General features: G+C 37.4%; 1 protein-coding gene across 3 annotated transcripts in view; it reads left to right on the forward strand.

Moving 5' to 3' along the window:
- The window catches only part of ranbp2 (RAN binding protein 2), a 95,419-nt gene that overhangs the window by 63,530 nt on the left and 7,441 nt on the right, over positions 1-24,448 (forward strand). The window contains exons 18-28 of one of the 3 annotated variants that reach the window (XM_066686454.1): positions 203-294; positions 754-5,149; positions 7,729-7,806; positions 13,266-13,442; positions 15,513-15,584; positions 18,306-18,502; positions 19,535-19,715; positions 19,867-19,959; positions 20,236-20,378; positions 20,574-20,847; positions 21,232-21,566. In XM_066686454.1, the coding sequence (XP_066542551.1) occupies positions 203-294; positions 754-5,149; positions 7,729-7,806; positions 13,266-13,442; positions 15,513-15,584; positions 18,306-18,502; positions 19,535-19,715; positions 19,867-19,959; positions 20,236-20,378; positions 20,574-20,847; positions 21,232-21,566 (6,038 nt within the window). The remainder of the gene's footprint in view (positions 1-202; positions 295-753; positions 5,150-7,728; positions 7,807-13,265; positions 13,443-15,512; positions 15,585-18,305; positions 18,503-19,534; positions 19,716-19,866; positions 19,960-20,235; positions 20,379-20,573; positions 20,848-21,231; positions 21,567-24,448) is intronic. The other 2 variants (XM_066686451.1, XM_066686452.1) reach the window with 2 other exon arrangements.

Raw genomic sequence — 24,448 nt, forward strand, 5'->3', positions numbered from 1 at the left:
GAACATTTTTCTCATCTCTATTTGATGATTGTGAACAAATATAGTAGCTGCTTACCCTGAAAATCTTGACTGCATTGGTCTTGTCACATTAAAAAAAAATGCTGAGCCATTGTGGAATCACATTTAATTTCAACAAGCTTGTGTGTTTTTTTCAGTTGTGAATTATAACTAACACATTTGTTTGACTTTATTTTACACTCAGTTGCAACAACAGGTCCCTCAGTATACTATAATCAGTCACCTGGATATAACTCTCAGTACCTTCTTCGTCCTGCTAATGTCACACCAACAAAGGTATGTTTGCTTATCAAGTTGAAACAAAATTAATTTAGTGTAGTAGTGTTCTTTGTATTTAACATGGTAAACTGTTTTCCCAAAAGGTGCAGATGCTTTAAGCACTGACATTATCATTGGGATATAAATACTTCGATCCTTGGTCATGCCGCTAGTTGTGATACTACATAAAAATGTCTGTCAGCTAAAATGACAAATCTGGGCTTTTTGTTTTATTCTCTGGTGCATTTAAAAAGTGCATCGACATTATATTAGTTGCAATTTTATTTGAAGTTTGACCTCAAGTTTCAAAGGAAGCAACCTCCTGAGGTTTGTGCAGCTTTGTGTGATTAAGGTGACTCACTGACAGGTGGAATTGGTAATAACAAAAAATTTGGAAAACCTCAGGTTAAAAAGTCACTGCTTTTATGATTTAACCTGCAACAGTTTGTGTATTTTTTTTTTATTTATTAACCATAGGCACCAGTCTATGCCATGAATCGTCTTCCTCAGCAACATATGTATGCCTACCAACAGCCAACTCAAACCCCACCGACAACGGCATGCGTATACCCACAAGACCAGGTCTTTGGTACACCCCTTAGGTTTGAATCACCTGCCACAACTTTACTCTCTCCCTACAATGAAGAATACTGCATCCATAATGTTTCCCAGTCTTCTACCAATCCAGCATTACCAGAACCTGGATATTTCACTAAGCCTCCTGTCATACCAGTGCAGTCCAATAGGAGTAGTGAAGGCAAATCGGAATTGAAGACGCTGACATCTGTTGAAACTTCTAAGGTGCCCTCTTTTGGTAGTGGGGCTGCACAGACAACTCAGCCAGGATCTGCTTTTAAGTTCAGTTCGAATTTCAAATCCAATGATGGAGACTTCACCTTTTCAACAGATGTGAAAAATAACAGTGAAAGCCTTTTGGGGCTTCTAACAGCCGATATTCCACCCAGAAATGAAGAAAATTCAGCACTAAAACTTCAGACACAAGACCATCCAACAAGCCAGAGTGTGGTTTTTACATTTGGGAGTAAAACTGCCCCAGGATTTTCGTTTAATGATGGTGCTCAGTCCAAAATCAGTATTTTTGCAAAACCTAACCCAACATTTGACTTTGCAACCCTATCCAATCCAGTGTCTCAGACAGGAAACATGGAGCATGCTGATGAGAAATGTGTGGAAAGTGATGACAGCATCCTTGTTGAGGAGGATGAGGATGGACCTCATTTTGAGCCAATTGTGCCTCTACCAGACAAGATTGATGTAAAAACAGGGGAGGAGGAGGAAGAGGAGGTGTTCTGTAATAGGGCCAAACTCTTCCGATTTGAATCTGAAACAAAAGAATGGAAAGAGAGAGGAATTGGGAGCATCAAAATTCTGAAACACAAAACATCAGGTAAATTTCGGGTGTTAATGAGGAGGGAACAAGTTCTAAAAATTTGTGCAAATCATTACATCACTACAGACATGGTTTTGAAACCAAATGCTGGATCTGATAAATCATGGGTATGGCATGCTATTGACTATGCTGATGAATTGCCAAAGAATGAACAGCTGGCTATTCGCTTTAAAACTGCAGATGAAGCAGCATTATTCAAACTTAAGTTTGTGGAAGCTCAGAGAACTATTCATCAGTCTCTGCAGCCTCAAGATCAACAAAAGGAAAATATTCCTAAGTCATCTATTCTTCAAGATTCTGGCAAAAACGTTGATCTTACATTGACACGGTTTGCAAAGAAGGATGATGAATGGTATTGCAGTGTCTGCTGTGTAAGGAATGGGCCTTCAGCTAAGGTCTGTGTTGCTTGTACCAGTCCTTATCCTTGTGATCTAGCAAAACCTGAAGCTAATCCAGCAGAGGAATTAAGAAATACCCTTGCTCTGACTCCCTCTACAGGAACATTTACTTTTGGATTTTCTGAAAATACAGCTCCGGATACCAGCTCTGATGCCAGTGTTAAGAAATTAGTTGCTCAGATACCATTTTCTTTTAAATTTGGAACACAAACACTTGCTGCACCATCTAATCAGAAAGACAAAAGTTTGGATCATTTGGAAGCTTTAGAAGATGGTTCTGTTTCGCAACAGAGTCCACATCCCTCTATTCAATTGGTGACCAGCAGCTCCTCAACAACTACACCTTCAACATTTTCATTTGCTTCTGGATTTGGTGCTCAGTTTTCTAAGAAATCTGGACAGTGGGATTGTCCCACATGTGCTGTGAGGAATGAGTCCTTTACAAGCACTTGTGTTGCATGTCAAGCCTCAAATCCCTCAAGCAAAACCATTGCTGTGGCAGAAACTGTGAAATCATCTAGGAGTCTGGGTTTCTCATTTGGATCTGGTCTTGAAAAATTTGCTAAAAAAGCAGGGCAGTGGGATTGTGACACTTGCTTGGTCAGGAATGATGCAACTGCCATAAAATGCATTTCTTGCCAGACCCCGTTCAACAGTGGAAAAAATGAAATGGCTCCTCAGAGTAGTTTGGCCCTGTTTGGTAAAAAGGAGGGACAATGGGATTGTGATACTTGTCTGGTAAGAAATGAAGGTACTTCTACTCGCTGTGTGTCATGCCAGGAACCTAATAAAAGTGCTAAAATGTCTTTGTCTGCTCCAACATCTACGTTTAGTTTTAGTTTTGGCAATAAAGATAGCCATCCTGCCAGTACTTTTCAGTTTGGCCAAAATAAGAAAGAAACAACACAAGCAACTTTTAAATTTGAGTCTTCTGCAGCCCCAATTGGAACATCATCTAGCACTTCCAATTTCTCTTTTTCTTTGCCGGTAAATACCAGCGGATTTCACTTTGGTCTTACGGAATCAGGATTAAAGACAATAGTTGGTCAAGGACCAAGCCCATCTGCATCATGTTTTCTTCAAAATATCGCTGAGCAACACGGAGAGAGAAAAAAAGATATAACCTATTGCTCCTCTGCTGAGTCTCTAAGTACAGTTTCTAAAGATGACAATCCACTTGTCACAGGAAAGTGCAACACTGTTAGTTTTGCTGACTTGGCAAAATCTTCACAAGGTGACTTTCAGTTTGGCAAGAGAGATCCCAGTTTCACAGGCTTTGCAAGAGCTGGTGAGCAGCTGTTCACTTCATTTTTGGAAGGCCAAAATGTAAACACCTCTGTTGAACAAGAAGAGGAAGATGTTTACAAAACTGAAGACAACGATGACATTCAATTTGAACCAGTGGTTAAGATGCCTGAGAAAGTTGAGCTTGTTACAGGAGAAGAGGACGAGGTATGTCTATACACAAACCGGGTTAAGCTTTTCAGATTTGATAGTGAAATTCATCAGTGGAAAGAAAGAGGTGTTGGAAACCTTAAACTTCTTAAAAATAATCAAAATGGCAGGCTTAGAGTTCTTATGAGGAGAGAGCAAGTATTGAAGGTATGTGCTAATCACTGGATCACTACCACAATGAACCTAAAGCCTCTCTCTGGGTCAGATCGAGCTTGGATGTGGCTAGCTAATGACTTTTCAGAAGGAGATGCCAAGTTGGAACAGTTGGCTGCAAAATTCAAAACACCAGAACTTGCAGAGGAGTTCAAGCTGAAGTTTGAGGAATGTCAACGACTACTTTTAGACATTCCTTTACAGACTCCTCACAAACTTGCAAATCCCAACAGAACAGCCCATCTCATAAAGAAGGCTGAGGAAATGAAATCTGGTCTTAAGGACCTCAAGTCATTCTTGACCTATGATGCAGTTAAAGGCAAGAATGAAGAAAGCATTCCCACAATTGCAGAAGATACTCCTGAGCTTGTTATAAAGCCACTGTCTGAAATCACTGGAACCACTTTAGAATGGGACAGTTATGATTTGCAAAAAAATGCCCATGATGATAGTGTAGACACATCTATATATGCCTCTCCAATGGCTAGCAGTCCATTGCCAAAAAGCTTGTTCCGTTTTGGAGAATCATCTGCTGGGTTTAGTTTCAGTTTCCAACCTGTTCTTAGTCCTTCAAAATCCCCAGCTAAGCCTAACCAGAGCAGATCTTCTGTTGGTACTGATGATGAGCAAGAAACAACCCAAGAAGACGAGAGAGATGGCCAATACTTTGAGCCAGTGGTGCCTTTACCTGATCTTGTTGAGATTTCAACTGGAGAGGAGAATGAGCAAGTAGTGTTCAGTCACAGAGCTAAATTATACCGGTATGATAAAGATCTTAGTCAGTGGAAGGAGAGGGGTATTGGGGACCTCAAAATTTTACAGAATTATGATACTAAACGCACACGGCTGGTGATGAGACGGGACCAGGTCCTCAAGTTGTGTGCAAACCACTGGATAACTTCAGAAATGAAGCTGGAGGCAATGAAAGGAGCTGAAAAGGCCTGGATTTGGAGTGCTTATGATTTTGCTGAAGGAGAAGGAAAGGTTGAACAATTAGCTGTGCGCTTTAAATGCAAGGACACAGCAAATATGTTTAAAGAATTATTTGACAAAGCCAAGGAAGCCCAAGGAAACAACATTTTCCTTGTATCTGCATCTTCTAGAGAAACACTGACCTCAGGAGAGAAAATTTGTGGAAAAGCTGCCATTGATGTGTTTGAGGAAACCACCACATTACCAATAAAACAGTGTTCTGAAAGTAGTCCTACACCTAGAGGGAAAAATGCAGTTGTCCACAGTACACAAAGCGCCTGTAAAACCGTGGTGTCTCCCCCGAAATTTGTATTTGGAACAGATTCAGTACAGAAAATATTTGGAAGCCCCCTCTCTTCAAAAGAGATGGCCCCTAACATTGCTTCAGGTTCGCAAGACAAGGAATCAAACAACACTTCTGAATCCAAAGACTTTGGGCGAAGTCCTGTGTCTGCTGTGACTCCATTCCATTTGCCAGAAAAAGGTGAGATTATTTTATATGCGCTATAATTGTTGGTAAAATTTGTGTTTTTAATTACATAAATGTAATTAAACGTGTTAACATAAATGTAATTAAAGCGTGTTAACAGAATATACCTGTGTGTAGACAAGGCCTTAGATTATGGAAAAGATGTATATCCTCTATATCATATATGTAGGTTGACCTACATATCCAAAATACAAATTCCAATAGCCAGAATTGAAAAGCAAAAAGCCTGCCTTGCATCAGTGTTGGTAGGTGGGCAAATGGCCAGAGATTATCATTCTGGTAGTGGTCTTCCTAATGTTGTCCATAAGCTCTCTTAGAACTTTGCTGTATCAGGCTGAGACCTTATTTGTCCACATGTCTTGAACAGCTGTGCCAAAGTCGTCACACTACCACAACACAGAGACAAGGTGCCTGGAAATGTCTAGGACACAGGCACCGGTGGCATTATCCTTAGGGATTGGCACTTTTAAATTTCTAACAATAGTCGTCAGTAATACAAAAGGCCCAGCATACGTGTCCTTGGAGCTTGAGTGGGGAAGGCCAAGAGCTGAGGACCACAAATCAGTTAGCGTACATAGACACTGGCTATAGTGTTGGGGGGCTCTTTGGGTTTTCTCTGTCCACACTGATCATTCTAGTTTCACTCTGGTGCCGGAGTACAGACGAGTAGATCCAAGCTACCTCCTCAGTAACAGCAGCTCAATCTGTTGTCCCAGCTGGTCCAGCTCCTTGCACCATTTCTGGAGAGCCCACTCCTCAGCAGTTTCCATGTTTAAAATCAGAAGAGTTGGAAAGAAAATATAAACAATATAATGAAATGAAAATCTGTGAGAATAGTAGACACACTGAATTAGAAACCAGTAAATAAGTTGATAAAACTAAACAAGTCAAAACTTTTTCAATATACAGTGTGGGCCATTTATATGGATACACCTTAATAAAATCGGAATGGTTGGTGATATTAACCACATCAATCCTAACCCCGCATTTTGCGGGGTAGAAACACAACTTATATAATCAGCTTTGTAAGTCTTGAATGTCTGAATGCGTCTGTGAGCTCCGTATACCGTTAGAAAGCGCAGATCCTACCGTTTCAAAAAATACCACTCTCATCGCGTTGCTGTGAAGCCTCTGGGAGTAATCCAGTTTGAAAAAACCACCTAAAAATCAAGGTGCTCCTTCAAAATTTGTATGTCATGTTTGTAATGAAATATTCTAATCATATTCACTATAATCAGAAAAGAAGACGCTGCAAAGAACAAGAAAGACAGTGTTTACTTTCAGTTTCGTTTTGACTCACATGACATTCTCATGCTGTCTCTGGGCGGAAAAATGAGTCATCAGCAAAAACATATTCCTATTATTGATTTATAGTTTTTCAATGTTTTTGTAGGTTTCACATCAAATAATGCATTAGATCAACAAATATAAACTAAAAAGCTTAAATAATTCTTTATTGTGTATGTTTATCTTTAATAGCTATATACATAGGGTGGCACATTAGTATATGGGAGGGGGGAAAACTTTTCAAGATGAGTGGTGACCATGGTGGCCATTTTGAAGTCGGCCATTTTGCATCCAACTTTAGTTTTTTCAATGAGAAGAGGTTGATTGGTTTTAATGTAACTTTATTCTTTCATGAGTTATTTACAAGTTTCTGTCTACTTATAAAATGTGTTCAAAATGCTGCCCATTGTGTTATATTGTCAATGCAACCCTCTTCTCCCACTCTTCACACACTGAGAGCAACACAGCAGGAGAAATGCTAGCACAGGCTTCCAGTTGGATTCAAAATGGCCATGGTCACCACCCATCTTGAAAAGTTTCCCCCTTCCGTATACTAATGTGCCACAAGCAGAAAGTTAATATCACCAACCATTCCCATTTTATTAAGGTGTATCCATATAAATGTCCCACCCTGTAGTTTGTTTGCTGATTATTAAGCTCGAGCTGCAGCCTTGCACAGTATGTAGCCTGCGATTTCAAGCCAAACGATTGGAAACAAATAGTAATTAAAAATTGATGTGACCCAGTGGAAAACATGTCACACTTCAAATTTTGTGAATGAGTTGCATGCATAAATGTATTAATTTGTTTAAATTATATAAAATATAAGTAAATTTGTCATTAAACGGAACACTGAAAATCTTTTGTCAAGGTTTTTTTGAAAATTATCAACTTGCAACTTTCAGTGTTTATTGAATTTTTACATTGTCCCAGCAAATGTTGTTTGTAGTAAATGACTACCAAAAATTCGTACAAACCATAAGTTACCTAATACTGTAGGCATCACTTCATTCATGTGTACTTCATTCACCACTGCACTCAAGTTAGCATATGTTTTGCCACTGGTCCAAGAATAGTGGGTGCAGTAGTTTCTGTGTCATTTATAACTATATAATTTGGGCGTTTTGGTTGATTCTACAGAGCTTTGATTTATAAAGACAGTTTCCCTTTAAAAATTAATTGGTTTCACTTAAGGGGACAATTTTTAGGTGCCTCGTTCAATATAAATGACCTAGTCCAAGTCTAAGCACTTGGCACCTCTCACCCTCCAACAATTGTTTTTTTAGGATTGGATTTTAGGCTTTTTAAAGATAACCCTATGGCTTTTTGGACGTGTACATCATCCACCCAATTTCACACTCAAGGTATTTGGGACTGCAAAACCTGTGTTTTCTTACATGTACGTCTCTGCTGTAACCATGCTCTGTGCTGACATATGTAACCCTGCTTAAAAGAAAACAACCTGCATGCTTCGAGACTCAGTTGATTCTAAACTAAGTTGGCTATTTTAAAAGAAAATAATTCTTCAGACTTGAACTGTTATACAGTCATTTAGTAGGATTTGTAACATTTGACCTGTATGTTAAACAAATTTGGTCCCAATTATATTTATTAATGTTCTTGAATAATGTTTGTAAAATCAGTGTAACTGCTGGGCATCTAGTCACTGTTACGGGTTACAAGGGTGTTCATTATACATAAATAACCATAAATGTACTGTGAACTGACTTAAATTCTACATTTATTTTTAAATATTTTAGTTGCTTCGGTTAATGGGGACTCTCTGTGTAGTTAGTTTGTACAACCCTATAATTTTGCTGTAGTGACTAATTTATATATATATATATTTCTTTTTTTGTAGTAGTAGTTTAGTTACATAATTACAAAGGTATTATGTGCTTATATTTTAAAGTGAATGTATGTGTGGAGTTCTCCCCGTATATGCTTGTTTCCTCCTGGTCGGTAGGTAGATTGGTGACATGCCCCCAAACATGTCCTGTGCATTGCTTTAATGTTATAGCTTTCGCTACCAATTCTTTTGTTTTTCCTCCACAACATATATTTCTTTATAAAAGTATGATTGATAAATGCTGCTAAATGTAATTGATGTCTAGTCACACACTCATTTGATAAATATACTGAGCAGTTCAAACTTTCTGATGTGGTTTTTAATAATCTGTGCACATGAACGTATCATTAAGACAAAAAGATTATATTGTGCTGTGAAGATTATAGGGACAGACATTATATTTCTGCTCTTTTACAAAGATGAAAATGAAGGCACTTTTACTTTTTAAACATGACCCTTTCCTGTGTAATTACATAACTACACTTCATTAAATGAATACATGTGGTTATGAAACTGTATCCCTTTCTCATCTGTAAGAATGACTAGATCCCCAGTAGTTACAGGTGTATCTCAATAAATTAGAATATCATCAAAAGGTTAACTTATTTCAGTAATTTAATTCAAAAATGAAATGCATGTATTATATAGATTCATAAGTATCAAGCTTTTATTTCTTTTAATGTTAATGATTATGGCTTATCCAAGTAAAACACAAATGTCATTATCTCAGAGAATTTGAGGATTATATGAGGCCAATTAAAAATAAATAAATACATTTTAATACATAAATGTTGTCCTACTTAGAAGTATGACAATGTATGCACTCAATACTTAATTGTGGCTCCTTTTGCATGAATTACTGCATTTAAGCAGTGTGGCATGGAGGTGTTCAGCCTGTGGCACTACTGAGGTGTTATGGAAGCTCAGGTTGCTTTAATAGTAGCCTTCACCTTGTCTGCATTGTTGGGTCTGGTAGCTCTCATCAGCCTCTTGATAATATCCCATCGATTCTCTATGGGGATTAGGTCAGGTAAATTAACTGGCCAAACGAGTGCGGTGATAGTGTGGTTATTAAACCAGGTATTGGTGCTTTTGGCAGTGTGGAAATCGTACTAGAAAATGAAATCTGCATCTCCATTAAGCTTGTCAGAAGGAAACATGAAGTGCTCTAAAATTTCCTGGTAGAAGGCTGCATTGACTTTGGATTTGGATATAATGAAGTGAACCAACACCATCAGGTGACGTGGCTCCCCAAACCAGTACTGATTGGGGAAATGTCACACTAGACCTCAAGCATCTTGGGTTATGTGCCTCTCCACTCCTCCTCCAGACTCTGGGACCTTGATTTCCAAATGAAATGCAAAATTTACTTTCATCTGAAAACAAGACTTTGGACACTGAGCAACAGGTCAGCCAATTTTCTCCTTGGCTCAGGTAAACCTTGGATGATAAATGAAATATCCTCCTCCCTAAATGCAAGGAATGAAGCATGTGCCCTTTCCATAAGTGGGTTCACTTATTTCAGTACTTTCAGACAGCTAAGAAATAAATGTACTTCCCACATTAGAAAAGCGAAAGCCGAATATCATCTAAATTTGTTTTCCAACTCTGCTTCAAATTCTGGAAGACAGTTAGGCTACTAAGAAACAAATCAGAGCTCACTCCAACCTAAATCTTGGTAAATAAAAAATAATTAATTAATTAATCTGATCAGAGAGAGCTCTGTCAAGCATTTAATAACGATTTTGTAACTGCTGGACATTTATTTGAACATACTAATGCAGAAGTCTCCCCAGATGAAATACATATGCCACCTGCTATAAACCATGGTCTCTTTCAATTGCACAGTCTCTCCTCATATGGTTGTTAAAGCCCTAAGCACTATATTAGCATGAAGACTAAGGAGAAGATGAACTTGACACCTTCCTGAAGCTGGCCTTTTTTTGTCATTTTAAAATACATTTTTAATATATTTTATGAAGCAGAATTCCCAGCATCTTGGAAAACAGCAAATGTAACCCTGCAGTTATAGAGCTTAAATTTTAGACCAATATCAAAACATTCAATATCAATACCAATATCAAAAGATTTTAGAATTGTTAGTGAATAATCAGTTGAAGATATTTCTCTGCGTAGAACTCAGTTCTGTCACTATCAGATTGGATTTAGAGGGAAGCACAGCACAATGCCGGCTACCATACTCACTTTAGACAATCTTCTAACTACCATTGATAGAATGAAACACTGCAGCCATTTTTGTTAATCTCTCTAAAGCTTTTCATAGTTGATTGTTTTCTACTATTGACTGGTTCAGCAATTACTTACTCAATAGACAGCAATGTGTGGTCCTGGTACAAAGGAAATTAGTACAGTGCAAATCACTAAGGGTGTCCTACAAGGGACAATTGTTGGACCAACATTTTTTTTAATCGATTACAAAATGCATCTATTTGCTGATGACACTATTATATATTGCACAGCTGACCACATTAATACTGCAGTGGATAAACTGCACTACTCTTTTAATGCCTTATCTGCCTTTTTAAAACGCAAACTGGTTTAAAATGCTGATAAATCTCTGCACAACCCTGAAGGGATCTGACGATGAAAGAATTAGTGAATATAAGTATCTTGGCATATGGCTGGATGATAAATGTACTTATAAAACAGCCTGTAAACAAGCTTACAGTTAAGCTGAGTCAAAAACTTGGCTTCCTGTATCAAATTAATCATGTTTTCTCACACAAGAAAAATGATTGTTGAATCAATTGCTGTCTGTGCTGGAATTATGGTGATGTGAGTTACAGACATGCATCTGCAGCTACTTTAAAACCATTGGATGCTATATATCATTCAGCCTTAAGATTCTTTACTGGTGATGCCTACAACACACATCAGTGTTATATGAAAAGGTTGGCTGGTCTTCTCTTGCTGTACACTAAGAAACACATGGGTTTCTTTGTTTTTGAAGCACTTTCTGGCCGTATGTCATCATATATCATAACAATGCTCAGTGAAAGTTCCGCAAATTACCATGCTCACTCCATTGATTGGATCACCCTTCAGGTACCAAGAGTTTTTACTGAACTGGGGAAATCTGATTTTAATTACAGCAGCGAGCTGGAATTCATTACAGGAAACACTAAAGCTCAGCTCGCTGATGTCACTGTCATTTTAATATTTGAATTTCTAACCAACATCCCAATGTTTTACTTGATTTTTTTTTAATTATTTCCTTTATTTTTCATTTTATTTTTATTACTATTATTTCTTTGGCCATGTCTAGTTATTACTTTCTGTTCCTTTTACTGCTCTTTGCCTTGAGCATAAAACAAGAGTAAACAAGAGAGGAAAAAAAGCTTATCAGATTCTTATTGTGTTTAATTTTTATAGTTATCTTATTTATTCTTTATGGTCTTAGTCTTGGGTTTAGTTTATTTAAATGTGATTTACTTGATTTTATTGTCACTTTTGTTACATTATTTCTTTTAAATTTAAAGTTCCCCGATTAAAATTCTTTAAAATACTTTTTTATATTGAAATTTATTTTTTCAATCCCTTTTAAAGCTCGGATACATTGTAAATGAGCTTTTCCCTCAATGTGAAAATAAAAGTTGATTGATTGAAGATGCTTCTGGTGTTGTGGTTGGGTCATGAGTGGCTTGACACAAGGAATTGCGACAGTTGCAGCCCGTGTCCTGTATACGTCTGTGGTGGCTCCTTGTGAATCTCCCTCAGATATTTCAATGGCCTTTTCTTGACAATTCTTTCAAGGTTGTGGTTTTCCCTGTTGCTTGTGCACCACACATTTTTCCGTCCATTAATATGCTTGGATACTGTAGGAGGGTGTCAATGACTGCTTTCTAGACATCTGTCAAGTCAGCAGTCTTCCCCATGATGGTGTAGCCTACTGAACCAGAATAAGGGACCATTTTCAAAGGCTTAGGAAATCTTTGCAGGCGTTTTGAGTTGAGTATTGTAATTTTCTGGGATAATGGCTTTTGGGTTTTAGTTTTCTTTAAGCCATAATCATCAACATTATTTCTTTTAAATGCTTGAAGTAGATCACTTTGTTTGAAATGAATCTATATAATGAGTTGCACTTTGAGTTGAATTACTGAAATAAATTACCTTTTAGGTGATGATCTAATTTATTGAGATGAACCTGTATATAATTGTTATATATTGCCCATGTGTATTTATACAGTTATCAAAGCACTTAAAGCAAAGCTAGGTAATGTTTTTACCTTTAGAATTACAGCTTGAGAGTCATTGTGGTGCTTTATTGACCTGTAATATAGAGAATTGAGCCTCTGTTTTTGCTACTTTACGTTCAGCAAACTAAGAAACTACGCAGTAGGACCCCCCTCCCACCCCCTTTGTCCAAGGAGCAAGAGTACAAAATCTCACCTAGTGCAGGACAAGCAACAAGTTCGACGAGACGAGTTTCAGCTCGACCTGCTAGGCACCTTTTTGGAAATGAGACATTCTAAAACCACAACTTGATTTTCTTGGATAACACTTCCCCCATAATTTATAAGCTGACATGGAATTAAATTTTTACACAACCCAAATTTTTTACTGCAGTATAAATAAGCCATTCATGTTATTTCTGTATAAAATAATGCAGAAAATCATTGTGGAAAAAACAGCCATCCTGGCTGAAATTTTCCTAATACTCAGTACTGGGAATATAAAATAAATAAATAAATAATGATAAAATGCATGACACTTTTTTTGCATGAGATTTGTGTATGAATATGCAGTATTGGAGACTTTTTTTTTTTTTGGTTCTAAGTGGGAATTGCATCTAAGAATGCTTTTGTAATTCTATTATCTATTATTAATATGCACTTCTCAAGGAAGGGATTTTTCTGAAAATATAATACTTAATGGTTTGAATGTGCTATGTTTTATGTTGAGGTTTTTAATTGAATGTTTTTTTTTGTTGTTTGTTTGGGTTTTTTTTTTTAGTTCCTTTCCATGCACCAAAAGTAATGACTGCTGAAGACAAGAATGACTCTGACGTTGAAATTGTGTTTGAACGACAGCCAACTAAGGAGCAGAAAGAACTAGCACGGAAGTTATTGCTACCTCCTGCATTCTTTATTTACAAAAATGCCCTAGGATATGTCAGTGATGAGACTGATGGTAAGAATTTTTATTTATGTGATCCTTACTGCATTGTTGCTGTAAGAAAATATTTCAATCTCCAAAATGGTATCATGTATAGAGGGGAAAATTCTTAAATTTTAATGTTATCTAAAATCAGTGTTGTTCATTCACTGATTCTAGCCCCGGTTTTAGTCCCAGTTCATTCATCGTGTAAATACTGCAAAATTTTGCTGAAGTTCTAAAAGGTTTGCAGATTTTCTGACCATTTTAATCAAGCAGCTCATCTTTTGCTGTTTGTTTTTCATCTAGTTCATCAGTGAAAACACTTTCGGCTGATATTTTGTACTATTCAGTCCATCAGTGACAATATGGTTTTTAAAATCAAGAAGCACTGCTGTCCAGTCTACTTGTAAATATGTAATATACAAACGCATCATCATGCCCGTGTATAAACTCTCTCATCTCTCTGAAAAACTCTCAAGGAGAAGTGGTACCCCATGGGGAAAAACATACTGGCTTTGTGTTTTTCTTTCCACGCACATCATTGCTCTCTCCCAAACAGCACCCTACTCCCTAAATAGTGCACTTTAAAGACAAAGAAGAACAACAACCACTACATAGTGTAGAGGATGTTTGCGATTCAGCCCTAGTGTTATGGTGGTGCAATTGTAGAGTGATGCAGTCATCAATGTACAAGTATAAAGGTTCGCGATATCATAGGTCTCTTTCGTGTTAGCGTGTGTTTTCTGGTACAAGTGGATCAAACAGGAGTTTTTAAATGTTCATTAACGATCCACTCTGTTGGTCCACTTTGTAGATGTGTAGAGTAGCTGCACAGTTTGTTGGTCACCCTCTAGCCCTTCTTCAATGGACATAGGACAACTTTTGAGTGCATATTTTTGGTTGGTGGACTCCAGTCCAGCAGTGACACCGAGGGCTTTAAAATCTCCTGCAGCATTGCTGTGTCTTATTTATTCATACAGGCACAACAAACAACAGTCCCACCATATCAGTGTCAATTCAGAGCTGAGAATTAGCCACCATTGAAATCATACCTGCCCAGTGCTGGTCCTGACCATTTAAGGAATAGGGTGAGAGAGCAAGCAAAGTATACAGAGCCAACAGATGGACTCCAGTCTGTAACTGTAGAACCACAAAGTGCTCCTGTGGACAGTGGAGCTGAGAGTATGGACAGTGCAGAAACAACAAAGTGGTCATAAAGTGTGACTTGCACCAATCAGCCATAAATGTCACTAGGTGGTTGAAAATATTAACACCTTAGCAAGCAATTGGGATACCATAGCAACTGCCTAGCAAAACTTATTATTTGATATGAACTTATTTGATTTGTGCAAGAATAAGCATTTAGTCTGTATGTGTTAGTAACAGTTTTCTACTGTAAATATTCAGGGCTGAGGGTTGGTGAAACCAACAGGGTTCATGGAGGTGCTAGATGACCCAATGCTTATTTATCTGTTATTATTTATGCAACTTTTACAGTAAAATAAGTCCAAACATCTTTAAAAAAAAAAAAAAAGAAGAAAAATGTACGTGTTAATATGGACGTAGACACCATTGGACCAATACAGTTCCCAGTTATCAGTGCTTGTCACTGCTTTGAGATCCAGTGCATTGACAGCTCAGTAGGTCATGTCGGAAAAGTATTAGTATTACCCAGACATCTCAAAAGATATTTTTTTTCATAATTAAGATATGATTGTAATCTAGATTGATGTGATGGTTTGTAATTAAAAATAAAATAAATTCTTGCAGTTATTCAGGGTCACGACCATGATGGGCTGTGTGTCAATAAAATAATTTTATAATTTGGACAAATTTTAATTGAAAGCCAGTGCAACACTGGTAGTACTGGGCTGGTATTTGTTTATTACAACTGGGTGAACATTCTAGGAGTTTATTAACTTTATAATTTTTTCCAGGGTTATTAGAAAAATCAGAAGGCATTGTTACTACTTTGTGTCATTTGCTACAGATTATATGACTGTTAACTGTATTGTTTCCTCTTTCGTTCTTCTTTAGTTAATTTTATTTAAATTTCTGAATCTAGGTTTCTGAAATACACTCTTTGATTTTTATATCATGCAGATGAAGATTATGAAACTGCAGTAAAAAACCTGAAGGGAAAACTCTACCCTGATTCACCTGCAGCTAGCCGGAGTAAGTTGTATTAATTAAAAAAGTGATTTTTACATCTTTACATTGTTGCATTTCATGTCAAAACTTCATACGGCAATTCTGTGAAGCTTGTAAAAATCGCTATACAAATAAATTTGATTTGTATTAATTGAGTTGTACTGAATTCATGTCATGTACAGAGTATTAAAGGAAAAATGAATGTCTGTATGCATGTTGTAATGTTTACCTTTTTATAGATCTTCTATTCTTTATATTTTATTTGTTTGTTTTTAATTAATTTAGTAATTTGTAATTTAGTAATTTGAGGAGAGAGATCGTTCCCCATTCTGGTAGTCACAAAAGAATACTTTTGGTTTTATGTAATCAAAAACATCTATAGCGATAATAATGGGAACAAAAATAGAAAATAATTCTACTGATGTTGATACACCCATTTTATTTTCAGTTTAATGCATTTCATTTATTTTAATTCACAAATGCAATACAAACAACTAGAGATGCACTGATACCACTTTTTCCCTTACAATACTTTTATGTTCAAGTATCTGCCCATACGATACGAACTTTATCTCAACTACTAGATAGGTGTCTATAAATCCATATATTTATATTGCTACCCAGTAAACAAGGAATGTCCCTGGACGTTCAAAATCCATCTTAAGTTAGTTAAGTGGTGACCAATCGATAACGTTAGTGGACGTCCAAAACGCGTTTTATACAAGTAATTTATTTCAGGACCAATTAATAACGTCTATGGACGTCCAAAAAACGTCTAATAGTCATCTTTTCAATGTCTGTGTTTGGAAGTCTTCAACTTTCATTTTCAACTTCAAGAGAACATTGATTAGACGGCAGTCATTACGTTATTTCAACGTTGAATCAACGGCTAATTGTTTACTGGGTATACTTAGATTTTTTGTTAAAGCAGTTTTTTATAGTGCTAATAAGATATAATAAGCTTGAATGAACAACATTTACTTATTAACTGCACATTAAAAATTTAAGTTTCAGAGCCATGAAAAAATAAATATTTCCACAATGCAGTAAGAAGTACAAAGAGGAAGACATAGTCTACTCTGAGTGAACAGGATTTTACACTGTCATGAGGATTTTTGTCATGAGTGTGAAATGCACTTTCCAAGGACTGCTCGTGACCTGTGCTGTTAGCATGCTTCTTTGTGGTTGCTTGAAGTATTCGGTGTTCTTTGGTAAAACTATCAAAAACTACAATATATTACATAGTGCTGGATGCACATGTCCCCAAATAATCTGTATTACCTGTTGGAGTACATAGTAAGCCACAAAACACACTGTTACAGCCTTTATTCCAACTGTGTTCTAATTTTCCGTTGCACCTTAAATGGCATAACACTGGCACGTGCGCTATTGCTGGTGTAGTTTCTGAACCATTTAAGGTGGAACGTAGCCGCAACTGTGTGCTATTATCCTAATCTTCATCTCCCGCTGCAGTGTGTAGAGACCGTGCTGACCGTTTTCTCATCCACGACTCATTATTACATGTTTTTTCTTTGCGAATCTATACAAATAGCAGGGCAAACAATAACGGCAGAGACTTGTACGTCCGCATTTATCTGTGTCTCCTAGGAAATGAGATTTGAAAATCGAAAAATCGATGGGGTTGTTTAGTGTGAAATACCCAGTCTGTTTACAATCTGCTCCAACTTAAATTCGAGCTGCATCTAGCGGCATACATGCGCATCAGTATCTGTTTCATGGGGTGTCTCCCGAAAAGTGCTCTGTGTACTACATGTAGGGAATAGTGAGTAGCGGAACCTATGGTATTGGTAGGGCTGGGCGATATGGAAAAAAAAAAATCATATCTAAATATATTTTAGCTGAATGGTGAATATACAATATATGTAGTGAAAAATAATGAACATTTTTATAAACTGAACATAGTGTAACGTTAGCTCAACCTCATCTCAGTATTCAAATGAAAATCAAATGTCCATGTATGTTTAAGACAGGTTTTTTCATTTGGGTGTCTTAACACTTCCCCAGAATTGCACATTGAAAAAAATTCAGTTGTAAAGCAAAGCTAAACCAGATGTCAGAAAAAACATTTTTATTTATCAAAATAAAGACTGTAATAAAGTGCTTTTAAGAACAGTGTAAAGGCTTTGGCTATGTGCTTCCAGTGTGGACTTCTGGGAAATAGCTCGTCTGCAGACATGCATTTTAATCTCCCAATCTTCAATAAAGCAAGATAGTCACGCTCAAATATGGCTGGCAACTGGGCAATTGGTATCGTGGGTCAAGAGTTTTAATGAGGCTTTGAGTCCTTTTGCTCTACTTTTGAGACCAGGAGCTTACCCTTTTGCTATGTAATAAACTACCGCTTTAGTAATACCACGCCACTTTGAACTTTTCATAAGGCACAACGTTAGCTATTGAAGCTTGCAATGCTGTCTGAACTGGTTTAGTGGAACTGTACTGGGATGTGAATGCTTTAGAACAATAACAGCAGCACCTCTGAGTTTAAGAGCTTTGTACAGAAGTACGTGTGAGGAGTAAAATATTAAAATATTATCAAAATGTGTGTTTTCTACATATTATGAAAACAATTTTATGTAATTTTATGTGTTATCAGTGATTATCTGTTACTATGATATACTATTTTTGAATTGATAATATTTTAGGGTTGCTATTTTTTATTTTATTTTTTTAATAGTTTATTACCATCAATTCAAAAAGTTTTTACAGCTCAAATCTGTCTTGCAGCTCAGGCCAGTGGAAGTGTGAAATATCCTGACTGTATGCTTGTCTGGGAGAAGAAACCAACACTGGAACAGGAGAGAAAAGCGAAGAGTCTTCAGCTCCCACACACTTTCTTCTGTGGTGCTGGTAGTGACACCGACACTGAGCCTGATAGAACAGAGGACTTTAAAACAGAGTTACAAAAGGTACAGCAAGCTCAGGTGAGTGGAACAAAGTAATTGTTTATAGGTGGCTTAACTGTTTCTAAAATTGGATGGCCATTTGTTTTCTTTTCTCTCTCTTCAGGACATTCTATATTTATTTGAATTTTTACAATATTCAAACTATATGTGGCATTTTATAAACTTGAACGTGTCAGGTGATAACATTTTCAGTTTTTTTTTTTAATTCAGATCCAAATAAATAAATTCAAATCCTTAAAATTCTGGTTTAAAACTTTTTATTTAGGCCATCCATGTTTGTCAGGAAAAATGAACTTCCACAGAGTGGTGGGTTTCAGTGTTTAACTAGACTAATCTGATTCTTACTGCCTTCTGACCAATTCCTTTGTACAGCACCCCTTTTATACTTTACACAATACCAAGTGAAATCTTTGGATTATTAATACCATAACACCAGAGAGGGAGTGGTTTGTTTATTATTTTAATAAAGCAACTGGACCTCCATTACATAAAGAACTGATTTTACCAGTCAGAGCTCTGACCAGTTGGCTGCTTGCGTTCCTTTTGCTCACCTGTATACATCATCTAAGTGAACACTTCAAGGTAGGCCTTAGGGCTCAGAGCAGGAATTGGGATGGGGTGGGAGTTCTTTGATTGGTTAATGCTGTATTGAATCACTCTCCTGCCACAATTTTTATTCTAAGCCTTCCTTGAAGTGGGCACTTTGAAGATGTTTATTTTTGATGCTCCAAAGCAGTGTGTTTTTTCACTATATATCAACACTTTTGAAAATAGATTTTTGGGAAGTCCATGTTTAGGGTTAATTTAAACAAAAACAGATGAATGGCAGACTTCTCTCACATTATTGTCGCTGGGTTTGTGCTGAACATTAGCATGTGTAACTTTTTTAGGTAGGTGAAATTTGTTCAAATATCAAGGCATATCAGATCACCTCAGACATGGCTGAAAAGCCTCAGGCTCCAGGGGGTAAACGATATGCAACTTCTTTAACGAGAGCGTTTACATGCTTTTTCAAATCAAATGTTACATGTTTACACACTTGTGTTTCAGAGTGAGATAAACCAGAAGGTTCTTTTGTCTGAAGACAATCTTCCCCAGAACAGTCACCTTAGCACAGAAACAAACAAGACTTCCTTAGACCAAATTGCCAAAGATGATGATGGCTCCCCTATTGATCTTTCTACTAAAAACCATGAAGCAGAAGCACAAACTGACTTGAACACTGGCCAAGGTAAATTGTTTTTCATTTCTGGGTCTAAAATCCTATGAGTAATGTAAGGATTTTTTAAAACTTTGTTTATAGTATGTACAAACACTAGTATGGCTGTCTGTGTAGCATCTGTGAATGCTTCACAACAATAATGATTTTTCGTCCACTATAGATGTTGCTCCTGCTATGGGATTTGGGTCTGTAATTGGATTTACATTTGCAGATTTGGCAAAGAACTCTGGTGAATTTGCCTTTGGTAGAAAAGGTAGGCAATAGAATCATTTTGATTTCAGAAATATGTAATGCAATGTTTTATGTATTTATTTATTTGTTTATCTGATAAGTTTGCTCCCAGTATGTTCATTGTAGGATTTTTTAAAATGAATTTTCATGTAAAAACAAATTGCATTGCTATATATGGCAATTTAAAATAGATTTTGTAGCATATAATTGTGTTGTAATTTGCCAAAAACTATATGGTAGGTATCTTAACAATACAAAGTGTGGATTCTCTCAATACTGAATGTATATGTTTATGTAGATTCTAACTTTTCCTGGGCTAATGCTGGAGCAGCAGTCTTCAGTAGTGGCACAACAACCCAAAATGAGGATGAAGATGAAGAGGGCAGTGATGATTCTAACAATGCAGAAATCCATTTTGAGCCTATTGTTTCTCTTCCAGAGGTATTTTTTGTTTTGTTTGTTTTTTCCCCAGTCAATTTGGTATTGATGGACTCCAGAATTGTTTTAAATCTGTGGGGGTGTGACTGAAGCCTAAAATTCCCCAAAAAATCTGACAACAGATGATGAGCGTTGTTGGTCAATTCTGGTATCATAACAGCAGAGATCTAATTTTTCTGCCAATAATTACCCTTTCAGGTTGAGGTGAAGTCTGGTGAGGAGGATGAGGAGATCATCTTCAAAGAGAGGACAAAGCTTTATAGATGGGACCGTAATTTGAACCAGTGGAAGGAACGTGGTGTTGGTGACATAAAGATCCTTTTCCACCCTGTAAAAAAATATTTCCGGGTGCTTATGAGGCGTGAGCAGGTTTTGAAAGTGTGTGCCAACCACACCATCACCAAGGCTATGGAGCTGAAACCAATGAACACTTCTGCCAATGCATTGGTTTGGACAGCTAATGACTATGCAGGTAAACCAACCAAAATTAAGAAATTAAAACATTTTTAAAATAACGTCAGTCATTTCTTAAGAGTATTTTGCGATTTGGAGGTGGCGCTATTGGTGGTAGTGCTGTCACGCAACCCCAGGGTCGGACTGGGACATATATATTCATATATTTATCGCTGGATTTTTCTCCATTTCCACAATATTTCTCAATTGCTCTTATGATTGGGCATTTTATATATATATATATATATATATACACACACACACACACACAAATGTGTTTAACCAGTCATGCTTAAATTAAAGGTTTGATTTATGTTCATTAAAAAATTTGATCTCTTGCGTTTTGCCCATGTGTTTATATTGGGTGTATGTATTTATGTTTTCCTTATTTATTACCTAACAGAAGGTGATGCAAAGGTGGAGCAGCTGGCTGCCAAGTTCAAAACTCCGGAACTTGCGGAGAACTTCAAGAAAGCCTTCGTGAAATGTCAAAATTCCATGAGTCAAGCAGATGTTGGCCAGACTTCCAGAATCACAGAACTTTCTAGACTGACTAATCCCTTGGTTTTCTTCATTGTTGCTGATGATGATGGTGTTATTGGCAAGATCACCATGGAACTTTTTGCTCATATTGTTCCTAAAACTGCTGAAAACTTCAGAGTTTTGTGCACTGGACAGAAAGGCTTTGGCTACCTTAATTCGGTTTTTCACAGAATAATTCCAGAGTTCATGTGTCAGGTAAGAATTTTTATAATTGTTATATTAATATAATCTCTAATATCTAATTACATTTTTAAAGCAGGTTACTTTGTTTTTTTTAAGTATGTAATATTTTAGTTGATAAAAATTTAAATTGAAGGTAGTTCAGTAGTCTAAGTTTCTTTAAGCCATATTCAGATGGGACTAGTTTTATGTGAGGAGCTGGGATCATTTCATTTTACTACGTGATGTTGGTAATATTTATGGTGGATTCACATTGGATAAGACATTCACAGGACAACACACACTCTCATACTTTTTTTGAGTCGCCAATCCACCTACCAACATGTGATTTTTGGACTGTGGGAGGAAACCAGAGCACCTGGAGGAAACCCACGTGGACACAGGGAGAACACACCAAACACCTCACAGACAGTCACCCGGAGCGGGAATCGAACCCACAACCTTCAGGTCCCTGGAGCTGTGTGACTGCGACACTACCTTCTGCACCACCGTGCCACCCAACATTTATAAACATCATTTATATTTATTTTTATGTGGGAACCTGAAATTTAGTTTTACGTGTAGTTCTAGTGTAGTTTTGCGTATTATGCCTATGTTGAGAATGAGGAGTGTTGAATTGAGGTGTTGGTTGAAGATGTTGAGAATGAATTAGTCGCGCGTGTGAAGAGAGTAAGGTTAGAGATGGAAAAGTTTACAGATTTTTCTTGGTCGCGGCTTGGTTACTCCGTCAGTGGGAGCAAACACACATTATAGAAAATGTTATCACCCTCAATTTTCCATAAACTATCATTTATCTTTTCCTTTTAGCTTTGCGGCTGCAACAACAAAATTTGATATGTACATTCCCACTTAGCTTCAAGAGCCATTCTTTGAGGTTTATACACCATTATCCATTGGCCTGGCACTAAACCATGTCCCCCCTGAGGTGGCTCTTCCCATGCATCATGAACTTGACGTTCTGCTCATTGAACCGCACTGCTAAGAGCTTCATGGTATTCAATCAGAGCGTCAGCTTTGCGCAAATCAATAGTTCCTCCTAGTGACATTGGTCATCCAGTAATCACCTCAAATGGACTCAAGCTAGTTTCCTTGTTATGAGTAGCATGGATGCTACAAAGTACTTCTGGAAGTGCTTCAGGCCATGGAATGTATTCCTGATGCATCTTTGACAAGCGTTCCTTGATGACACGGTTCATTCTTTCTGTCTGCCCTGAGGCATGAGGACGGTAAGGACAGTGAAGTGCCCAACGGATATTCAGCATTCTGCTTACTTCACTACATACCGTGCCTGTGCTTGACCTTTTTTCACTGGCGTTCCTTCAGCGATTATAAAACCCCGCTGTTTCCACAGTTGACTAAAGTCATGGACGACACCGAAACCATAGCGGGAATCGGTGTAAATGTTGGCAGTATGGTTTTTTGCCAGTTTACATGCTTCAATCAGCGCTTTTAATTCAGCTTGTTGAGCTGATGTTCCTGGTGGCATTTGACCTTTTGCCAGGATATCCACTTCGCGTCAGTGAAAAAGATTGAAGTCAGCATTTTGCAAAGGAATTTTTGATGTGCTGGTCCAATTCAAGCGTTGTCACAACTTCGCACTCATTGTTGTCAGCTTGTCCAGGCGTCATCAAAGTGAAAGGGTTGGACACACTGGCCCTTTCGATGATAATGCGGGGTGCTTCCAAGACTGCTAAGCAATTTCCCAATCTACTTGCCGTTACGTGAGTGGCTCTGCTCATTGTCAACAAAGCATGAAGAGCATGAGGGCATTTCACTGTTAGCTTTTGATCAAGCACCAGTCCAACCACCATTTTTACTGCCAAATAAACTGCTTGGACGTCTCTCAAACATGGCCCAAAACCCAGAGCTACATGGTCAAATTTTGCTGAGTAATGGCCCACTGGACGTTGCTCACCACCATGATCTTGTGGCAATACCGCTGTCATGAAAGCCACTCTTTTCATTGATAAACAGAGTGAATGGCCTCTTGATGTTAGGGATGCCCATTGCAGGTGCTTCACACAGGGATTTCTTCAGCACTTTAAATGCTAATTGTGCCTTGTCATTGAGGACAATTCTCTCCTTTGGATAAGGATTCTCTTGAAGGACTATTTCAAACAGTGGTTGAGCTAATTCAGTGTAGGCATCCACCCATGCATGGCTATAATTGCAAAGGCCTAAAAATGATTTCAGCTCATGGATAGTTTTCGGCTCTGGTGTTTCATGGATTGCTTTGTGTTTGCTCTTTGCCCTTGTGAAATTTTCTGTCCCAGATTTCTGCATAAGTTGGGCTTTTTCCTGACTGGCTTTGTGGCCTTTGCTGCCCAAGTAGTTGAGAAGGGCTTTAACGTCAGCTTCATGCTCACGAAGCAATCAAAATACGAACCGGATTCCAAAACAGCTGGGACACTTAAAAAAAAAAATTGTGAATAAAAATTGAATGCAGTGATGTGGAGATGGCAAATGTCAATATTTTATTCGTATCAAAGGTTTAATCTGAGTAAATGTAACATTTTAAAGAAAAAATGTTGATTCAAAATTTGTGTCAACAAATCCCAAAAAGTTGGGACAAGTAGCAATAAGTGGCTTGAAAAAGGTAATTGAGCATATAACGAAAAGCTGGAAGACTAATCAACACTAATTAGGTCAATTGACAACATGATTGGGTATAAAAAGAGCTTCTCAAAGTGTCAGTGTCTCTCTGAAGCCAAGATGGTAAGAGGATCACCAATTCCACCATTGTTGCGCAGAAAGATGGTGCAGCAATACCAGAATGATGTTACCCAGCGTAAAATAGCAAAGATTTTTAAGTTATCATCATCAACCGTGCATAACATCATCAAAAGGTTCAGAGAATCTGGAACAATTGCTGTGCGTAAGGGTCAAGGCCATAAAAC

Source organism: Hoplias malabaricus, chromosome 12 (assembly GCF_029633855.1).
Source record: "Hoplias malabaricus isolate fHopMal1 chromosome 12, fHopMal1.hap1, whole genome shotgun sequence".
Taxonomy (NCBI): Eukaryota; Metazoa; Chordata; class Actinopteri; order Characiformes; family Erythrinidae; genus Hoplias; species Hoplias malabaricus.